The sequence below is a fragment of the Zea mays genome, chromosome 7, assembly GCF_902167145.1.
Source record: "Zea mays cultivar B73 chromosome 7, Zm-B73-REFERENCE-NAM-5.0, whole genome shotgun sequence".
NCBI classification, from domain to species: domain Eukaryota; kingdom Viridiplantae; phylum Streptophyta; class Magnoliopsida; order Poales; family Poaceae; genus Zea; species Zea mays.
The window spans coordinates 5,110,578-5,130,273 of NC_050102.1; the positions used below are offsets into that span (position 1 = coordinate 5,110,578).

The following is a 19,696-nucleotide window of genomic DNA, read 5'->3' on the forward strand; positions in this document are numbered from 1 at the left end:
ATTATCTCGAGTTCTCTGCTGACTCCACATTCTGTACTTGCTAATATCGTTGATTGAACAACCTGTACCTTTATTTATTAACTTTCCTTTGGCACTTTTAGGCTGGATATTTCTTGCCACAAAATCCTGGTTGTAGTCTTGTATTGTAGATCAGATCGATGGTGAGGACCATGGTGGTTTTGATTAATTTGTGTTATAACAGTGGCATTACAAGTAAAACTCTTCTTGCGACACTTGAGCAGCATCTATATAATCCCCGACGTTTATATAAGCCCGTGAACTATGAAAAACATATATTGCACACATACCAAAGTTTATGAAACTGGACAAAGAACCCCCTGGAGTGGTATTGGGAAGTGGTTTTGTGGTTTGGCTTTGCTAAATATAAATAAAAAATATTAATTATAATACATAATTAGTGTCATTAAATACTTAAATTTATTTTTATAATAAACGTATCTGGAGATATAGATGTTTCTAATATTTGAAAGTTTGACTGAAATCAATATCACATCAACAACTATTTTAAAACAGAAGAAGTATGTTATATAGAAGACATAAGCCAGGGGCTCAGAGCATTTTGTTGGGTTCCTTCACTGCCCCATTGCCTCTTCAATAAATAGGCAGGGACGGTAACGAGAAACTCGGAGATGCTCCCTATCTCTCCCAGCAGGGTCCGTTCGTTTTGCACCAAATCCATATATATTGGAGTGGATTGGATTAAATATCAAGCAAATCAAAATCCTTCCTAGTTATTTTTAATCCCTCCAATCCATATAAGACTTTGTTCGTTTACACTAATCCAACTCTAGATTAGCATGGATTAAAATTAAATCTATGTCACAATCTATTCCCCAAAATAATCCAAGACTACTTAAAATTTTTTATTCGGTTAAACCCATTATGGAATATAACCCAAGGGTTTGAGAATTTTTTTAAACTATGGAAGACAGATTCTATCCATAGCTCATTAGGCATGGAACAAATCATGAAGATATTGCACAAGTTTACATTAGAATCCATGGATCAAAAGAATAACTAGCTTTGAGAGACACATGGATTAATTGATGGATTTAATCCCACCATGGGATTGGGTGTAAGATATGGATTCACTCTATCCATACCCGGATTAAATCCATGGTGGGAATTTATCTCATGTAACCTAACAAAGCCTAAGTTGAGAATAACTGAACAACCTAAAGAGAAAAAGTTCTTGTCCCTGTCCGTGCCAATTGCAACGAGTAATTTTTCCCCTCCATGTCCCCGCGTGGGGAAATTTTCTCCTCGGGGTCCCCATCTCCACTTGACATCCAACGTATCATCATATTATGCATACACATACTAATCCACATAGACAAATTAAATTACATAACACTTCCATTCAACAGAACTAAAGATATAATTAACTTAGAATCACAAATAACTAATTCATACTAAAGGTCATGGTTTTAAACTTTTTTTGATAACTCCACAAGCCAAGACGCTAACCAAATCAGTGCATTGTGCTACTTTCACACGTGGAGCGAGTATGGGGGATAGGGTACCATCCCCACCCCTACCAGAGCCGATGGGAATAGTCATCATTTGGAATCATCTCATCAATATCTTCATTCATACACTACATTGGTCGTTCTAAAGAAGGAGCAACCAAATATTCTATTCGAAGGCATTAGGTTTTCGAAAAGATGTCTATAGAGGTGTACAACTTTACCCATATGGACACAAAAGATGAACCTTCATACCCGCACCTGGATATAAGGATTGCCTCAATATTTCAACATTTTACGTACTAGTGTGGCCAATTGTATATGCTCACAAACAGTTTGAAAGATACCAAAGTAATGACTAGCTTGTCATCCCCTTATGTCATCTAAGGCCTAGTTTGGGTACTCTAGTATTGATCTCAATCTACATGTATTGAGGTGGATTAGGGTGTAACTTAACTAATTTACACCATAATCCACCTCAATACATGTGGATTGAGGTCAATGCTAGAGTAGCTAAACAAAGTCTAATGGGTATCGATGGAATGACATCTCATCTACCCGTGTCATTCCTCGTGCCAAATCTGCAAGAAAGCATATCACCACTAACTACTTGGCTTGTCGATATTATCCCCAGAATGTGGGTCTATATGGGTGGTCAATCAAACTTAATATCACATGCGTAGTCCTTAACTACTACACAAGCTATATATGTCACTTTCTTGAGATCCCACATTCATAGTGACCTTACCTCTCGCTTGAGTAAGAGAACTACAATTAATTAATCAACTCTTATTACCTCAAATCAGAGTTAGATCTTTGATTAGTCATGTTTAACCAAAGTGGACCAAGTTACCTTTATAGGTTCGAAGTAATTATTGAACCCGATGTAGCTCCTACATGTGTGAGAGAGTGAGCTCACTTCTCACACTCAACTTCTAAGATTACTAAGCATATATTAATGTGTCAAAAACCTCGGTGATTAAGTAATGGCCATACTTATCATCTTTAGACGGGTAGCTCCACATTTAGTTGTTATGAATCAATAACACAAAGTAGATGAAACACAGAGAAGACAGAGATTTAACGTGGAAAACCCCTCCAAAGTGAAAGGGAAAAATCACGGGCGCCGACCAGCAACAATATCACTATTTTTTGAGTGGTTATAGATCGCAGGAGATTTACAATAAGGTGACATCTAATGTGTATTACAAGTGTATTTATAGAGGCGAAACCCTAAGGTGGGTAGGGAACGATCCGTACCGCGGGGGCGGAGCATCCCGCACCCCCACAAGGCGTCGGTGACAGGTATCCGTTTTTCGCTCGCCAACTTGTCCGCCTTCTTCAGAATTTGGATCACAAACTCAATATTAGTGAAGCATGATTAAGTTTCTAAGCATCTAATCCTTATGAAATGAATGCAGATCGACTCATAATATTGCAACAGGCAATAAGTATCCAAAGTAGGGCATATATATATAGAACGGCCGGGGTTCCTGCCTGTCATGAAGTTTTGATGACCAAGGAAGATCATGAATACTCTCTGCTTGCGTTCCTCACTGTTTAATAGACCTAGGAATCCAACACTTACATTGCTAGAGCTGGGATTGAAAAGTTGGAGAAATTATGAGAGACTTGCGGTGAATGAAACATGCAAACGCTAGCTAGACAGTGTATTATTAGTGGTGTTTAAATGTGTCTAATTAGGAAACATATCAGGTGCAAACCAACCTGTTACTGTTAGTACAAATCGTGCAAATCAACACAAGCTAGGATGGAGGTGGAAGAACCTTTTTTTTAAAAAAAAAATCATCGCTGGCCTCTCTTACTGAACACCACCAATGACGGTAGAGTTTTGGCTACAGTGGGTGCAGTGGTGGAATGGAAGTAAAGGCCGGTAAGGTACGCATTGCGTCGTCATTGCTTGGTCTTTCAGTAGTGAATCATCGACACGGCGCTGCTGCTCCGTCCAAAGGAAGCAGCAGTCCCGCCGCGGCCGGCCATGGCGCTCCCCGTGTAGGAGATCCGACTATGCGGAGATCCGACTGAACGAAAAAGCCTGACTGATCGACAGGGACTCAAGTATCTCTACAACTATAATCTGATGGAAAGGAGTACAGAAATCAATATGGTTCTGCATGTGACGAATGAAATGTAAGAAAAATGGCGAGTATGTAGTTAGCTTGAGTCTGAAACAATGAGAAATGAGAGAGATGTATGAGGGGGCCATGCTTGGCACCTCGCACGCCAGCCGCAGCGGCCACCGGGGGTGTGGTAGCCGTGCGAGTGGCATACAGGGAGCCAGGCATATTCCCTAGCTAGCTTTCTTTCACCTCTTCCTCGCCTGCCGCCACCGCCGCCGCGGCCATTGCTTCGGCTTGCAATATATATATGTCATGCATGTACGGCCACGAACGGGCAAAGCAGCACACCAACAAGATCATCTGAAGAGCTAGAACTAGCTAGACGTACGGCGAGGCAGGGAGAGACGAAGGAAAACGGAGACTAGCTAGCTAGGAAGGAAGGATGCATTAGATAGCGTGTGGTTTGTGTTTGACAAGGAGTTGCACGCGCGCGCATATATATAGCTCCCGCGCGCGACCCTCCCCGCCAGGCCGCCAGGGTGTGGAGGGGAGCTGGATGAGCCCCGGCCGCCAACATGCATGCATGCGTGCATGATCCCATCCCACGTAACCAATAACCCACGGATGCCCACACACATGCAGCATGGCCACACATGCAAACCCTAGAACACACACACGCATGATGATATGATACGCGTGCAAGCAGGCGCGGACAAACGTATACCTACCAACCTGCCCTGCCGCGCGCGCGCAGATGCGGGAAAGAAAGCCCTATAGCTAGGACCGGAGAGAGAGGCCGGACCGCCGGAGCACTAGCTACTAGCAGGGTGGTAGCCAGCGCCGGCCGGCGACATGCATGACAGGCACGCTGCACTGTCGCCGGCCTTTTTAATTTCCTTCGTCCTCCCTGCTGCCTCTGCCCCTACCCCTGCGCATGCACTGCATGCGTGCCTGATCGAGTGACCCGGCCCATACGACGGTGGGGCCGGCCGGGCTGCGAGATCTTTGTGCTTGTACGCATCTGCCGATCTGCGTGATGCCGCCGCAGCATGCATCTACATACTCCAACACAACAACAACAACAACAACAACATCATGTACGCCATGGCCACGGGATTAAATTGAGGGTGCAGTACAAACACACACACCTACCAAGAAGCAAGCAAGAACAACAACGCCCCGCGCCTTTGAGCTTTTTGTGTGGACGCTTGCATTGCATGCAACCTCTCTCTCTCTCTCTCTCAGTCTCTCTCTCTCTCTCTCTCTCTCTCTCTCTCTCTCTCTCTCTCCTTTTGCACAGTGTAGTGCTGTCCTCCCTGGACTGGGCTTTGTCTCCCAGCGCTTGGCTTTGGCAGCAAGTAGGATTCCCCCTGCCTGCGTCGTCTGCTGCGTGCGTGCATGGACCAAACCCTGAGTGGGTCAAGCAGCCAGCCAGCCACTGTTTCATTTCACCGCCTCCTCCTGTCTTTTTTTTTTACTGCCATTGCATGCATGTGTTAGCATGTACTCCTACGACCATGCATGCAAAGCTAGCAAATACAGCTAGCTAGCACTAGCAGTGCCCCCGAGGCCCTGGACGACGACGAACCCTAGCTAGCTAAAGCTAATCGTCCCTCCTCCTCCTCCTCCTCCTCCACTCCAGCTAGCGAGCAAATCTGACTGAGACGACGTACGGTATAGTAGTAGGTGGAAGCGCTTTTTGGCAAGAATCTCATGCATGTTGTCCTTCTCCTTAACATTTTGTACTTGGCACGTATAGGAGCACAGGAACAAGTCTCAAAGTGTAGTAGATGCGCGAATATTTCTACTTTATATGTATAGATTATTATTCCACAATCAATATGGTAGATATATACTGTGATGCTCTAATTAATGTCACATATATAATAATACCCGCATACACTTGCATATCTCATATGCCACATAATATATACCCACATATATATACAGATGTGTCTTTCAGCTAATAATGCTCCAAATTTTATTATTTTTTTTCCTTGTTTCGTGTCCAAAACATTTTCACCGTCACGAAGAAAATTTTGGTTCAAAATAAGTTAGATTATATAATCTGAGCAGATTATAATCTCAAACAAACAAGTTATTAACCCCCGCCCCAGCCATCCAAGATCCAATTATCCCAACGTTACATCTCTCGGTGTCTTGCTCACCCCCACTTAGGCACTACTACAGGTCGTCTTGCACTTTAGTCCCCACATGCTGACATGCACACTGCTATTGCTTATTATCTAGCTAGCTAGCTAGCCACACGAGAGGAGGAACACAACTCCTGCTTGTTCATGTGGCGATCGATATATCCACCTCCCAAGACCTAACAGTATTATAGCCACAAGAGCAACTTTCATTATCTTCGTTCATAATCGGTTCGATTATAGAGTATACGTCGTAGAGATTTTTTTTTTATTATCGATTGTGATAGTTCAAAGTTCCAAAGCGCGCGGTAGCCAAAAGCCAAAAGAATCAGAAATAGCCAAAGTATTTGGTGGGATTCTCGCTTTTTCCCACCAAGAATCGCTTTTTTCTCTGTTCAAAGATATTTGTTGACACACCACGAAAACAACCATATGCATATGGGGTGTCTCAAATGGGAGACTGTTTTACAAATTCTAGTCCTCTCTCTAGATCTCTCGGATTTGAATTCAAAATGAAACCCTCAGATCCGATCCCATACATATACCAAAGCTATACCATAGCATATATAGAACAACAACAGAGAATATATCGCATACACAGGCCACGTGTGTACGTACGCACTTGCGTGCGCGCAGTGCACGACGAGGGTTAGCTTAGCTGTGGTGGACTGGACGGCGACGGCGACCGCGACCTGCATGCCGAGGTTGAGCTGGGACGGAGAAGATTCGGCGTGGGCGCTACCCAACAAGCCACGCAAAGCAAAAAAAACGCAGAGACGATGCTAGCTGCAGAACCACCGCTGCTGCATGCCGATTAACTGCATGCGTCCACGCGGAGTGGGTGATCTCTCGGGCTGGCCGGCACCGGCACCCTAGCTACTAGCCTACTATACGTACGCCGCGGCGGCTTGCGCTTGTCGTCGTCCTCCGCTCGCCTTCTGCCACCGCCTGCGACGCTGCTGGCCGGCCGGCCGGTGCGCGGTGGCGCGTGATAGATGACCACTGTGTGAGCTGAACTGTATGCACATGCATGCATGGGGCATGGCCATGGGGGGCCGGCCGGATCCATGTTGCTGGCCGGCGCCCCGTGCTGCCCGCCGGCCGCACGCATCCATGAGACCGTGAGCATGATGGCTGCTGCCTGACGATGATCTGCAGCAGCCAGCAGCACGAGCTGGATCGATGTACGTGGATGATAGATGGAGCATGGGCTTAAATAGTTCCCGCCAGGCCCGGCCCGCCTCCTCCTGGCGCTTTTCACTTGTTGCAGCCCGGCCTGGCCCAGCCTGGCCACAAACACAAAGCAATAGCTACATCATACACAACTCTTCTTTGTGCGATTGTAATCACAGACTAGTATATAGCCTATGTTAACGTTGTGATCCACAGAAGGGATAGAATGGGTTGGCGGCGGCATGAGTGAGAGAGGCTGAGGGCGGTGGGGTCGTGGAAGGAGAAGGGAGAGTGGGAGGGATGAGTGATTATTATCCATATAATATTGTTTGTGTGAGTAAATGAGATAGGGTTATTCATCGATTTGAACTGTTGATTTTTGATGGTGTGTTCTGTCTGGGTACCATTTATTTGGTGAATTTAGTGGAGGTTATGGGTTTGGAGTGATTTGATTGGATGAGTTTTGTAAAGTTTAAACTAGTGAATTATATAGTGTTGTAGATATAGATAGATTACGTTCTCCTGAAAATCAATCCGACTACTTATGTATTGATTCCCTCTCAAGTCTAGTTCTCTATTATTACTACCTCCGTTTGTAAATGTATAAGTTATTTTTATATTTTTAGATATGTTACTTTTACTATATAGCATTATAGCTAGACAATTAGATATAGACTGTATCAGCTAGATGTATAATAAAAACTATGTCTAAAATGACCTTAATGAATTAAATTTAAAATAGAGAGTTTATGTAATGGCTAGTTGGTTGGCCGGGTTATATAAATGGGAGCATATATTGGGTGCACATGACATGCCCGGTGCATATGTGCACATATTAAATCTCAGCCCACCATCCGTGATCCGACGTCGACATTCTTGCAAGAATGTCACCACAGTCCAGAGTCCACACACCACACCATACCATGAATGCACGGGACACTGGGGCCATGCGGCACCAAACCTACTGTGCTAGCCATCTTGCTGGTTTTGCTGCGGCAGCCTGCTCCTGTACACGGACCAGTCAGCATGTGCACTCATACGCAGCCTACAGCCTACTCCTGGTCCTTGAGAGCCAGAACGCATGCATGCCTTCAGAGTTCCGAAATCCTTGAGAGCTATCTCCATCATTCGCTCGCCTCCAAACACAATCAGAAGCTGCTAAAACGTCCAAACAATCAGAAGACGGCTGCACCGAAGGCATGCCTCAATTATACGCTTTCAAACTTCCATGGCATCCACAGACCAGCACAGATGTAGGGCTACATGGTTAATTTAAGAGGGGAATTCTATTCTATTTCGTGCTACAATCCCTGTTTCACAGTGCTTGAATAAGGAGGGAGCAAAAGAGCAGCAGTCATATTTACAGATGCATCCACATAACAAAAATAATATCTAGAATGCAGACTAACATTTCCAGCTAGAACAACTAATTTCCCCTTCCATATCAAAACAAAACAAAACAAAAAACAAAAACTTGTATATCACCATGTTTAAGTTCCCATGGCGGTACCATTCAACTTGAAACCAGCTTTGATTTCCAACGAGTCTTTTAAGGAGGCCAACGCTGATCTTTGAAGGCCCTGATGCATTCTACCGTGGACCGGATGCTACTCGACACGCCCTTCCCCAGCTTCGGCAGATCAACTCCTCCTGGAACCTGAGGGCTGTCCTGGAACCTCGGAAGCTTCTGTCGAGATTCTTTCCTCATAGCCGCTGCATTGCCCACGTAGCTGATGGCGTCCCATACCAGACCTCTGATGATGGTTAGGGCGTAGAATCTCGCTGAATCAACAGGGACGCTGCTCGCAAAACCTGTAGGTGAAATTCAGAAGGCAGATCTGTCCGTCATTCATGTGTCAGATGCTTGTACACAAAGGTCGGGAATAGCAACAAATAATCGGGCCTGCACTGAGGCGGTGAGGCCTGCTAATTGTGCATCAGTAATGATAGCATACTGTCAGGTTGCTAAATCATGTGCACCAACTAACACTGGCAAGGACAGGTGAAGCATGGTTGACTGAATATCCAACTACAGACATTTGTTTCCACCAAATCACCAATTAATTGATTGCTACTTGCCCAAATATTTCCATTCTATTTCTCACAACAATCAGGTAGAGATAATAAAAGCACTACTGCACTACACTAACTGAAACTCACACTGGATCCAAGAATTAGTACACCAATACCAACCGTGGTGCACATGGATTATTTATTGAAGGGGACGCAATAACAGAGCATGACTAATTACCACCGTGGTCGTGGTTCCTGATGAGGCTGTGCTGCGGCAGGCCGATGCCGACGCCGGCGAGCGTGAACCCAACGCTGAACCCCACGCCGCACCCGGCGCCTACGTACCCAATCACCTCAGGCCCGAAGCCGGGGCCCCAGCCGACGCCACAGCCGACGCCGAGCCCCACACCCCAGAAGGTGCCGGCCGTCGGGTGCACGGGGTTCCAGCGCTGGTACCGCCCGAGCACGCCCTTGATGATCATCCTCAGCTTCACGGCAGTCTGGACAAAAGGAACAATGCAAGCAGCAGCAAAAGCCTCATCAAAGATCCGACTTTTTTTTCCCCCGCGGAAAAGGAGAATAGAAGAAGCAATGGTGGGCGGCAGCGGAGTACCAGCTTGGGTTGCGCATTTGCTGCCGCTGGCGCGGCTGGTGTTGCGCTGGCCGGCGGCGGCGCGGGAGGGGGAGGCGGTTGGTGGAGCTGGGGGGAGTCTGGCATCAGCGGACCTGCCGCTGCTGCTGTGAAGAAGCCTCTGGGCTCCTCGTGACTCGTGGACGCCGCCGTTCGTGCAGTCTCCCAGCTACAGTCCGAGGTGTAGCAAATCTTATCGCCGTCTCCTCGCCGTCGCTCGTTCTGTCCCAAGCCAATCCAATGCGTCGCCGTCGTGGGTGCCTCTCCTGGCAGGAAAGAGGAAGCCCGTGCACTTTTGTTCGTTTTCTTGGGCCCTGGACGATTTTGGGCTAGCCCATCTGCGCTTGTGGTCGTTGGTAAAAATATCTGGCCTCCAGGCTCCCCGGGAGGATTTAAGATTTAACCTGAAACAGAACATTTCCATGTTAGATGAATAGATGGAGAACAAATTCATTCTTTTAGGAAAATCAATCATATATCGCAGAAGTTCTGTGTTCTGTGACAGTTGAGATCATGGAACAGATCTACAAGCAATACACCATCGGCAGTGGTCTTTGCTAATTTGACACCGGTCCATAAATCATAGACATGGACCCACAAATCATAGACAGAGATAGCAAAATAGCAAAGTGTCAACAGTTGGGAGTGGCGAAATTGCAAATATTTCCATGTACATGAACAGAAACCAAAAGCCATCCTTTCGTAGGATTATTAGGGCTGATTTGGTGACCCGGGATTCTGGGAGGATCGGAGGGAATTGAGGAGGAAATTAGTTTATTTCCCCCTCAATCCCCTCCAATCCTCTCAGGATCTCCTTGTCACCAAATCAACCCTTAAAGAGAACAGAATCAGAGCATACAGTGATGCAGGTTCTGAAACAACCTTGTATCAGAAGTGCAGAAGTTCTGAAAGAACCCTACAGGCCTACAACACCAAACTACTCGTGAAACAACGGGTGAATCAAGTGCTACTGGTTTGGTCAGGGAAGGAACATACAACAGGTGTTAGAAAAGGTTCAGAACTGTACAAGAAAACCCTATCCGATTCATCACTTGGAACCCTTGAAGCCACCGAAGTTGCCGGAATCTGACGTGCCAGAACCACCATAGCCTCTTGGATAACGTGAGGAGCCTGAATCATCAGAGCTCCGGGAACGCCCAAAGTCAGCGTTACCACGTCTGCTGAAATCACTGTCTCCAAAGTCGCCAAATCTATCAGAACGACTGAAGCTAGGCCTGCCAAAGTCACTGGAAGATCGTCTGAAACCTCCAGATCCACCGTGGTACCTTGAACCTGAGTCACGGAATCCACCGCCGCGGTCAGAGGAACCACCAAATCTCTCAAAATCACCGAAGCCTCTGGAACGATGGTCTTCAAAGTCACCATAACCTTCACGGCTAAAAGGTCCACCTGTTCTTCTGCTTCCAACTGATCTAGAGCGAGTATCTCTCATGACATTAAACATGTCTGCAGCCTCGTCTGAAACTGGCATCTTCGGAAGCTGCAAGCGGCAAAAAAAAGGAAGTGGATAAGTTTTCCACATTTCATCTCAACTACAAAAACAACTTCATGAGGATTCGATAGCTTGGTTCCTGAAGTACTCTACCTCTGTGAACCTGCATCCTATATCTTGCTCGATGACCCTTACAGCTCTAGTCTGTTCATACGTGTATATTAGAATTGCACTGCCTTTCTTCCCTGCTCGTGCAGTTCTCCCAGATCTGTGAACAAATAACTCCGATGTATTTGGGATCTCATAATGTACCACCTGAATATATAAGGGGGGAAACTCAAAACTATGCTCACAAAAAGAGTCAGCAGACATATTTTCTGGACGACAAAAAAAGTTTGTGATAAATATTTGCACATAGTATACCCCAGGTCACTCACTAGATCAACGTTGGGTATGTCCAATCCACGAGCTGCGACATCAGTTGCCACAAGGATATTAAAACGACCATCACGAAATCCTGAAAGTGTCCTCTCTCTTTGATTCTGTGAAATATCCCCATGCAGTGCCTGGCACTGATAACTCCTTCCCATGACATATGCCAATCTATCTGCTTCCCGTTTAGTTTGAGTAAACACAATGCATTTTCCACCATTGGCATGCTCCTAATGACATGAGTGGGGAAATGGTTATGTACTGTTTTTTGGCATGTAAATCATAAAACACATGTGCATTTAGGAGGGATACTCACTTTAATCAAGGGACCAATAATTGAAGGCTTCCCGAAGTTATCAGAGGCAATGGAATAGAGAGAGATTCCTTCAGGTAATTTCTGATCTGAGTCACCAACCTGAGAAAGAAGGGAAGCAAATGTCAGGGAATGCCCCCTTAAAATGTACCATTGCTGTGCTGAGAAGAAATCCAGATAATGTCCAGGTGCTGATTTGGTATACTTTTTATAAATGAAAGTGTTGGTGTTCATCAGATGCTTCAGCAATGTTTCTAGACCCAGGAAGATCTATTCAATGCAGGACTTCATATATACATGCATACAAAAGAATGCACGATTGTCACAAGACAAGCTAGAGAAAGTAAGACAAAAATCACACGCAAATAATAAAAGAAGTCACTCACAAGGTCAATTATAACTGGATCCTTTAAGTACTTGTTCGAAATTTTTCTTATCCAACTAGGCATTGTTGCAGAGAACAGCATGCTTTGACGATTCTGTGGCAATTGCTCCATGATCACCTCAACATCTTCATCGAAACCCACAGCCAGCATTTGATCAGCTTCATCTAGGACCACAAACTGGATCTGTGAAAGGTTTAAAACACCCCTTCTCAGAAGGTCAATAACTCGACCTGGTGTTCCGACCACTATGTCAACACCATAGTTAAGAGCTCTCATTTGCTGATTGATAGGAACACCTCCATATACACAGAGGGTGTCCAAGGGAGCAGATTCTCTAAACTCCTTCTCAACCTGCCGAGCAAGTTCTCTTGTTGGTGCCAAGATTATGGCTAAAGGATTCCTGCCATTTCTGCATGCATCGTACTATGCAATTATTACAATATATTCTATCTCCCTGGTAGATAAATTAAAAGAATTCCACATGTGAAAGAGAAACGAACCCAGTCTTCTCGTTGTAGCTTAGGATCTTGTCCATGATAGGAATACCAAAAGCCAGGGTCTTCCCAGTCCCTGTTCGAGCACGGCCAATCATGTCTTTTCCTTGCATTGCTGGCTCAAGAACAGCCCTCTGGACAGCAAAATAGCATGAACCGAATCAGATTGGGAACCCAGTAGAGTTACACATATAGTACCTTTTCAATTAAGATGGAACAGGAAATAGGTGGAGATCCAATCTGATTAATCCACTCCCTCCGTCCCAGTATATAAGGCGTAACCAGCTCTGGTTCAAAAACTAAAAAAATATATTTAATTCTCTCTATACTACTGCATCAATGTACGCATGTCTAGAAAGATCACATATTATATTATGAGACTAGAATAAAAAGTGGTTATGCCTTATATACTAGGACGGAGGGAGTAATTGATTAGCATTTACGTTAGAACATAATGAGACAACATATTGACTTAGCAGTTTATAAAAAAGCAAAAAATTGAGACATCATATTGACTTAGCATTTTACTAAAAGAAGCTAATAGTTATACACGGTGTGGACTCACTGGAAGAATACAGCACAATGCAGATCCAGACAGCCAGTGCACTCGGACAGACGGCTCACACCACTACACTCCAAACAACGCTATAAATATAATCTCACAGGTTACGAACCAAAATCACTGCTGAAAAATTGCAAGCGCTTGAACAGGTTGCAGGGCACAGTATCAGAAGCGCAGTTTACATCGTACTAGACAACCCTGATGTTACAAAACTAAGAGATGCATTCTCCTCCGTTCCACGAAACAATTCCTTGGAGCTCAGCTAAAACTAGCGTTCCAATACCGAATAGTCTCATTCACGGTAGCACACATCGCAGGATCGTAACAATTCGGAGTTCGGAAGCTTTTGAAAGAACGAGAGTACCATTTCCATTCAAAATCAGGCACAAACTGAGGGCAAACTGCATCATCATCCAATTACCACGAGGGAGGCAGCACCTGGATGGGGAAGAGCCTGGTGATGCCCCGCGCGGCGAGCTTCTCCACGATCCGAGGCGAGGTCCCCAGCCTCGCGATCTCCAGCCCCTTCTCAGCCCCCGTATCCACGCCCTCGCCCTCGCCCTCCCCCGGACAGGGACCGGCCCACGACGCCGGAGTGGACCTAAACCCCAGGGGGGCCGTAGAACAGTGGAACGCCCGCCTCGGCGGCTCCTGCGACCCTGCCGCGGGCGCCTGGCATGGGCCTGGAGGGGCCGCGCGCGGAGAGAGTGGCGCGACGACGAGGAGTCTCCGGTACGTGGCCGCCGGAGACGAGGCGGAGGCGGCGAGGGCGCGTCGGAGCAGGGAGATCATCGCGGCGATGGCGCGTCGGTGGCAGCAAGTGGTGGAACTAAGGCCTCGAGCCCTCGACGTCGGGCCCCCCGGCGAGACCTGGAAGGAAGGGAGAGGGTGTGCGATTTTTTTTTTCTTTCCCGTCCTCCCATTTTCTCGTGGGCTGGGATTTACGGAAAGGCCGGCACAAAATCGGCCCAACAAAATTTAGCGGAATTGACTAGAGTGAGTTTATGTTTACCGAAGACCGACCACTGTAGTCGGCCCATAGATGCGACCGGCAACATATGCATGTGCCTTGGTGTTGCAACTGGTGGCAGACGATCGATAGATGCAAGCAACCAAATTGTCGTGACTGGTGTATACATACACCAACTGCCTGCTAAACACACGTACGGGGACTGCACCTACCACTTGGTAAAGACAAGCTCGTCATCATTCCATCCTTGACAAATTCAACTAAGTTGGTTCATGTGGCAATTAATTAGAACACAATTTATTTGTTGCCGCGCGCCAAACAAGGTGTTTGTCTGATGTCAGACTACTTCAGCACAAGAGGATGTTACACATTGTAACGTATTAAACACTAAGAGCATATTTGAGAGCAAGGAAAATGGAGATGATTGGGACCGGTTCAGTGACAAAAAAATTGGAGAGAATTCCCTTGTCACCTAACCTTTCCTTAGGACTGGTTTGGTGAGTTGAGAATTAGAGGAGATCCATGAGAGATGATCCTCTCAAATTCTCTGGTCACTAATCAGCCCTTGAAGAGGCTAAAATCCTTTTACTATTCAAAATTAAATAGTAAATAAATTTTAGCCTCTCCAACTTCTTTCATTTTTCTTACTCCCAAACAACCTCTAAAGGGCATTTGCGCCCCCCCCCCCCTCATGTTCTTGCGCATAAAAAGGCAAGAAGTCCAAATTACTAGCCCATAATTGTGGCATGTGTGCCTTTTGTTCCATATACACCCCCAATCCATCTTCATTAGTTTTGTTAGTTCAATCTAATAAGACCTGCCCTATTGGTTTCTTGAGTTTTCAGTTAAAAGCTTTGTGGGGTGATAGCAAACATCATACCTTTTATCAATATAAATATATTTTTTTGTTTGCCCACTGGGCTATCGCCTGGTTCTGGCTGCAGTGTTGCAAACCTCAACCTTTTTTTCCCCTGTCGACTGTCGTACAAGGGGTTCCTTAAGGGCTAATAAGGAAGCAAGACCTCTTGCATCAAGCAATTAAATCCTCCTACCGCCACACCACACAATAAACTTATCCAGCAACCACACAAATTAAGTTCCGAATCTCGTCGAACCCTATAATTTTACTATAAAGTTTATCTATGTGTGTAGTCGTTTCAAAAAAGAAAGAAAGATATGAAGCCTACTCGTAGTATGGTTACTGTTGCGCGTGTGACACCAGCTGACTCCGTACGTCTCCGTCTGAACGTTGATGGGCAGAGCAAGAAGGCAACAAGCAGGCACGGAATATAATCAGTGCAAAATGCTCTGGATGCTGTTGCTGTAGACATTCACTACCACCTCGCCTGGACCTGCATGCATGGAATGGAATTGGAGAATCCGAGGCCGATCGGATCCGAGAGGGAGCCGGCTACTGGTGCATGCGGTGTGTGCACATGTCCGGTCGTCCACCTCATCAGGCGTTTGCTGTCTGTCCAAATGTCCATCTATCCATCACGCATGCATGATGCATCCATCACCTTGAATGACACAACACACTTGCACGCACACACTGCGTGGTGCGTGCACGCCTGCATATATGATCTTAAACTCGCTCGCACACGTAAACCTTACAGTACATATATGATCCGTCGGTCCGATAGCTTGCTGTTGGCAGCTTGCACAGCTGCACGGACACCGCGACCGACGAGACCGTGCCTCGGGCGTCCCGCGTGCGTGTGTGTGCGTGTCACACTCTGTCTACCGCGTGCCGCCGCCGTCCAGCCGCGACGTCGCTGGGGTGTGCTTCTTCTTCGCCGCATTCGCCGTCGTCGTCGTCGGCAGCGGCGGCGGCGGCTGCTTGTCATTGTTCGGTGGTGCTGCCGCGCCCGATGTGGCGGCGGCGACGACGGGCAGGCAGGGGCCCATCTGCTGCTGCTGCTGCTTCTTCTTCTTCCTCCGGGCGTGCTCCTTGGCCATCTCGCGCGCGAACCGCTCCACCTTCTCGGCGTTGGTCTCGCCGGACAGCTTCCGGCCCTGGAACAGCACCGACTCCACGCCCCTCTGCAGCAGCATCGCCTCCGCCTTCCACACCGCCTGCTGCTTCGCCTCGCCGCCGCACGCCCTCGGCGCTCGCCCGCCGCCGCACCGCCCACCCGTGCCCTGTGTGCCCAGTTGTTATTTGTTAATCTTGACTTGAAGAGACTACTGCCAGTACTAGCATAGCATAGCATAGCATGTCCTTTATTTACCTGGATGCGGATGTAATTGGTCGTCCTGCTTCGTCCGAACGCCATGGCGACAGCTTGATCCACCTACAGTAAAATGCAAGCAGCACGCACACGCCAGATGGGATCACGCACCGTACGCTACGGAATCCAAGGAAAATTTAACCAAAACGTGCGCGGCCGGGTGCGTTCCTAGTACGACGAAATGTAACCGCAGCCAGCGGCGCGGCGTCACATGACGGAAATTTATGCTTGCTCGGTGCCGCTCGCGCGCGCGGTTTGTACTAGTTCCGCCGTACGTACGTACGTTACGTACCATGTCGGAGACGCCCTCGGCGGCGATGCTGGCGGCCTCGGGCTCCCCGGCGCCGGCGCCCGTGCCGATGGACAAGACGAGGAGGTCGTCGATGCTGGCCGCGCCGGGGAACTCGCGCCGGTTGTTGAGCACGTGCGTGATGGCGGCGGCCGTGGGGTTGCCCAGCGCGCCGCCGCCGCCGACGGCGCGGACCCGCGTGGCGCCGTCCACGGACGCGACCTCCACCACGCGCCCGGCCCCGGCCGCGCACGTGGCGGCGCACACGTCCCGCAGCCGGAAGTCGTGCGCGGCGCGCTCCGCGGCGTCGGCGCGCGAGAAGAGGAACGGCGCCCGCGTCGCCAGGTCGTAGCACGGGACCAGCACGGGCCGCACCGTGTCGCGGAGCGTGAGGTCGCCGAGCGCCCTGCCGAAGGCAGCCGCCGCGGCGGAGGAGGAGGAGGAGGATGGGAAAGGGCGGCCGCGGTGCGCCAGCCGCAGCAGCCCGAGCCCCCCCGCGAAACGATGGCGGCGCGCGCGGCGGAGGAGGAACGCCAGCGCGTCGTCGGCGCTGAACATGGGCGGCCCGCGCGCGAACAGCAGCGCCGCCAGCACGCCTCCCGCGCCGGACCCCGCCGCCACGTCGAAGAAGTCGGCCAGCCGCGCGGCGGGGCTTCCGGAGCGCCGCCGCAGCGCGGCCTCCAGCCGCACCAGCGCGGCGCCGGCCAGCAGCCCGTCGGCCGCGCGCGCCCCGCCGTCGATGGACAGCACGCACACCTTGCCCGTGCTGGCGGAGGCGGTGGCGGGAGGGAGGAGGCGGCGGCCGCTCGGGCGGACGGCGTCGCAGCCGAACAGGAACTTGGACTCCAGCAGGGAGAAGATCTCGTAGGTCAGGCTGCCCGCCGCCGCGTCGACGTCGTCGTCCTTGCCCTGCTCGCGGTCCGTCGCCGCTTCTTCCATGGCTGCTCCGATCCACTTAGCTTAGGCCTTAGGCAGGCCGGTCGTTGGGGCGCCGTTTGCGCGCGCTCACCTTTTGGGCGCCACAGCTGACTGCCCACAGCGCGCGTTTTATAGGACGGACGGACGACGGAGGGAGGAAGAGAAAACGGCCGGCGCAGGTTAGCGGCCACGTCGCTCCCGCGCGCGTAGGGCCGTAGGGGGAGTGGGTAGCTTTGCAATTTGCATTGTGCCGTTCGATCGATCACGTCAGTACGTGCAGGTGTACCGCCGTCTAGTGAGCGTGCGAAACGTCAGATGAGTCAAAAGTTTCCATCAGAAATTTAATTCTATTTATTACAGGCTTCGGCGCTTCGCTGCAGTTAGAGGACTTTTTCCCCCCGCATAATTTACGATGGTTTTCTTGCATCTATCTATCTATCAGTTTACCTCGATGAAATAACATATTTTCATGGGACGCGATGAATATCGACTCTGTTGGCCGACCCGTGTGGCGTATGTGCATGCATGCGCGGCAGATGGCTGCAGGCACGTGCGCAAACGGCACAACTAGGGATCATCGGCGGCAGGCATGGCCCGATCCCGATCTGCCTGCCGGTCGCGCACAACAGAGCAGGATGCACGACGTACGGTCCCTCACACGTGCGTGGTCGTACGGTCCTCCCTCCCTCTCCGGCTGTCTCTCGCCATGCATCTTGCATCGAGATCCTTTGGGTATCCTGTGAATACGATGATCTCAACTGATCCACCACCACCATTTATTGTTGTACAAAACATGATGACGTGTGTTGATCGGATGCTGGCGGCCTGCCAATGCTGGCTGGCCTGTCAATTAGCTGGCGCAGACTCAGTTTATGTTGCCTCACTACCGTAAACGGGCCCTTTTGCCGAGTAACCGAAACACTCGGCAAAGGCTTTGCCGATTGTGATACTCGGCAAATAAGGATCGGCAAACAGTACATCGGCAAAGCCTTCTTTGCCGAGTACCTTTTCTCGGGCACTCGGCAAAAAGGTTTGCCGAGTGTCAGGGAGCACTCGGCAAAGAAAAGTGGTTGTTACGGCGACGAGGTAACGGAGACGGTTTCTTTGCCGAGTGTCAAGGACGACACTCGGCAAAGGCGTCCCCTTTGCCGAGTGCCACCTGAGACACTCGGCAAAGAACCCGCCACGAAGGGTCCTGTGTCAGGCTCTTTGCCGAGTGCTCTGCGCGGCACTCGGCAAAGTCTGCCTCTTTGACGAGTGCCAGCGACATAACACTCGGCAAAGCGCCTAAACCGGTGCCCAGGTTTTAGCTCTTTGCCGAGTGTTATGACCCTGACACTCGGCAAAGTGCCTCTTTGCCGAGTGTTACACTCAGCAAAGTGACCAGTATATACCTTTTTTATTTGTTTTTTGTATTCCATCCACACAAACAGAAGATATCACATATATACATCACAGATATCATCACAGACATAAATAGCCAACACAAACATAAAACCGTCACCACAAACATAAATATCCATCACAAACATAAGTGTTCAACACAAGTATCAAACACAAATATAAGTCTCAAACGTCGCAAGCTCTCACATAAGAGAGCCGGCGGTTAAACAGGGAGAGTGAGAGGAGAGAAAGAAGAAGAAAGAACTCGGGCGAAGTATATTTTACTTCTTTACCGAGTGCCCGCGATCTGGCACTCGGCAAAGATTTTTTTTATTTTTAAAATAAGCTTTGCCGAGTGTGAGATCGGCGACACTCGACAAAGACTCCTTTGCCGAGTGTCGGCCAGGTGACACTCGGCAAAGTATACTTTGCACTTCTTTGCCGAGTGCCTACCTGGGCGGCACTCGGCAAAGCATACTTTACCGAGTGTCACCATCTGACACTAGGCAAAGTACATTTGTATTTTTTTTATTTTGTCTCCAAAACTTTTTGTGGTATGTTCCTACACTATGTAGACGTACATGTATCATTTGTGGACAATTATAACTGTGTTTGCAATATCTAGTAGATTTAGTTCGTTTATTTGAATTTCTTCGGAAAATTCATATTTGAACTGTAGGTCACTCGAAACTTGGAAAACCGTGCATGCAAAAATGATATTCATGTTACT

The 19,696-nt window shown here is 48.6% G+C and overlaps 3 protein-coding genes across 4 annotated transcripts; all 3 read right to left on the minus strand.

The window, feature by feature from the left end:
* Positions 1–8,165: 8,165 nt before the first annotated feature.
* LOC100191251 (uncharacterized) lies at positions 8,166–9,853 on the minus strand. 2 transcript variants are annotated; one of them, NM_001363777.1, is made up of 3 exons: positions 9,518–9,678; positions 9,143–9,404; positions 8,192–8,703 (listed from the first exon to the last, which is right to left on the minus strand). In NM_001363777.1, the coding sequence occupies exons 1-3, from the start codon at positions 9,620–9,622 to the stop codon at positions 8,441–8,443; spliced, it is 630 nt and encodes a 209-aa protein (NP_001350706.1). In that variant the 5' UTR covers positions 9,623–9,678; the 3' UTR covers positions 8,192–8,440. The 2 variants fall into 2 exon arrangements, with proteins under 2 accessions (NP_001130157.1, NP_001350706.1); NM_001136685.1 differs by having other exon boundaries at positions 8,166–8,703; positions 9,143–9,853.
* Positions 9,854–10,370: 517 nt separating this feature from the next.
* LOC100281387 (nucleolar RNA helicase 2) lies at positions 10,371–14,050 on the minus strand. The gene is made up of 7 exons (NM_001154305.2): positions 13,614–14,050; positions 12,620–12,747; positions 12,120–12,528; positions 11,737–11,835; positions 11,426–11,650; positions 11,142–11,303; positions 10,371–11,036 (listed from the first exon to the last, which is right to left on the minus strand). The coding sequence occupies exons 1-7, from the start codon at positions 13,965–13,967 to the stop codon at positions 10,584–10,586; spliced, it is 1,830 nt and encodes a 609-aa protein (NP_001147777.2). The 5' UTR covers positions 13,968–14,050; the 3' UTR covers positions 10,371–10,583.
* Positions 14,051–15,430: 1,380 nt separating this feature from the next.
* Positions 15,431–17,711, minus strand: LOC109940758 (patatin-like protein 3). Its single transcript, XM_020540928.3, has 3 exons — positions 16,669–17,711; positions 16,377–16,439; positions 15,431–16,287 (listed from the first exon to the last, which is right to left on the minus strand). The coding sequence occupies exons 1-3, from the start codon at positions 17,602–17,604 to the stop codon at positions 15,886–15,888; spliced, it is 1,401 nt and encodes a 466-aa protein (XP_020396517.1). The 5' UTR covers positions 17,605–17,711; the 3' UTR covers positions 15,431–15,885.
* Between the last annotated feature and the right edge of the window lie 1,985 nt (positions 17,712–19,696).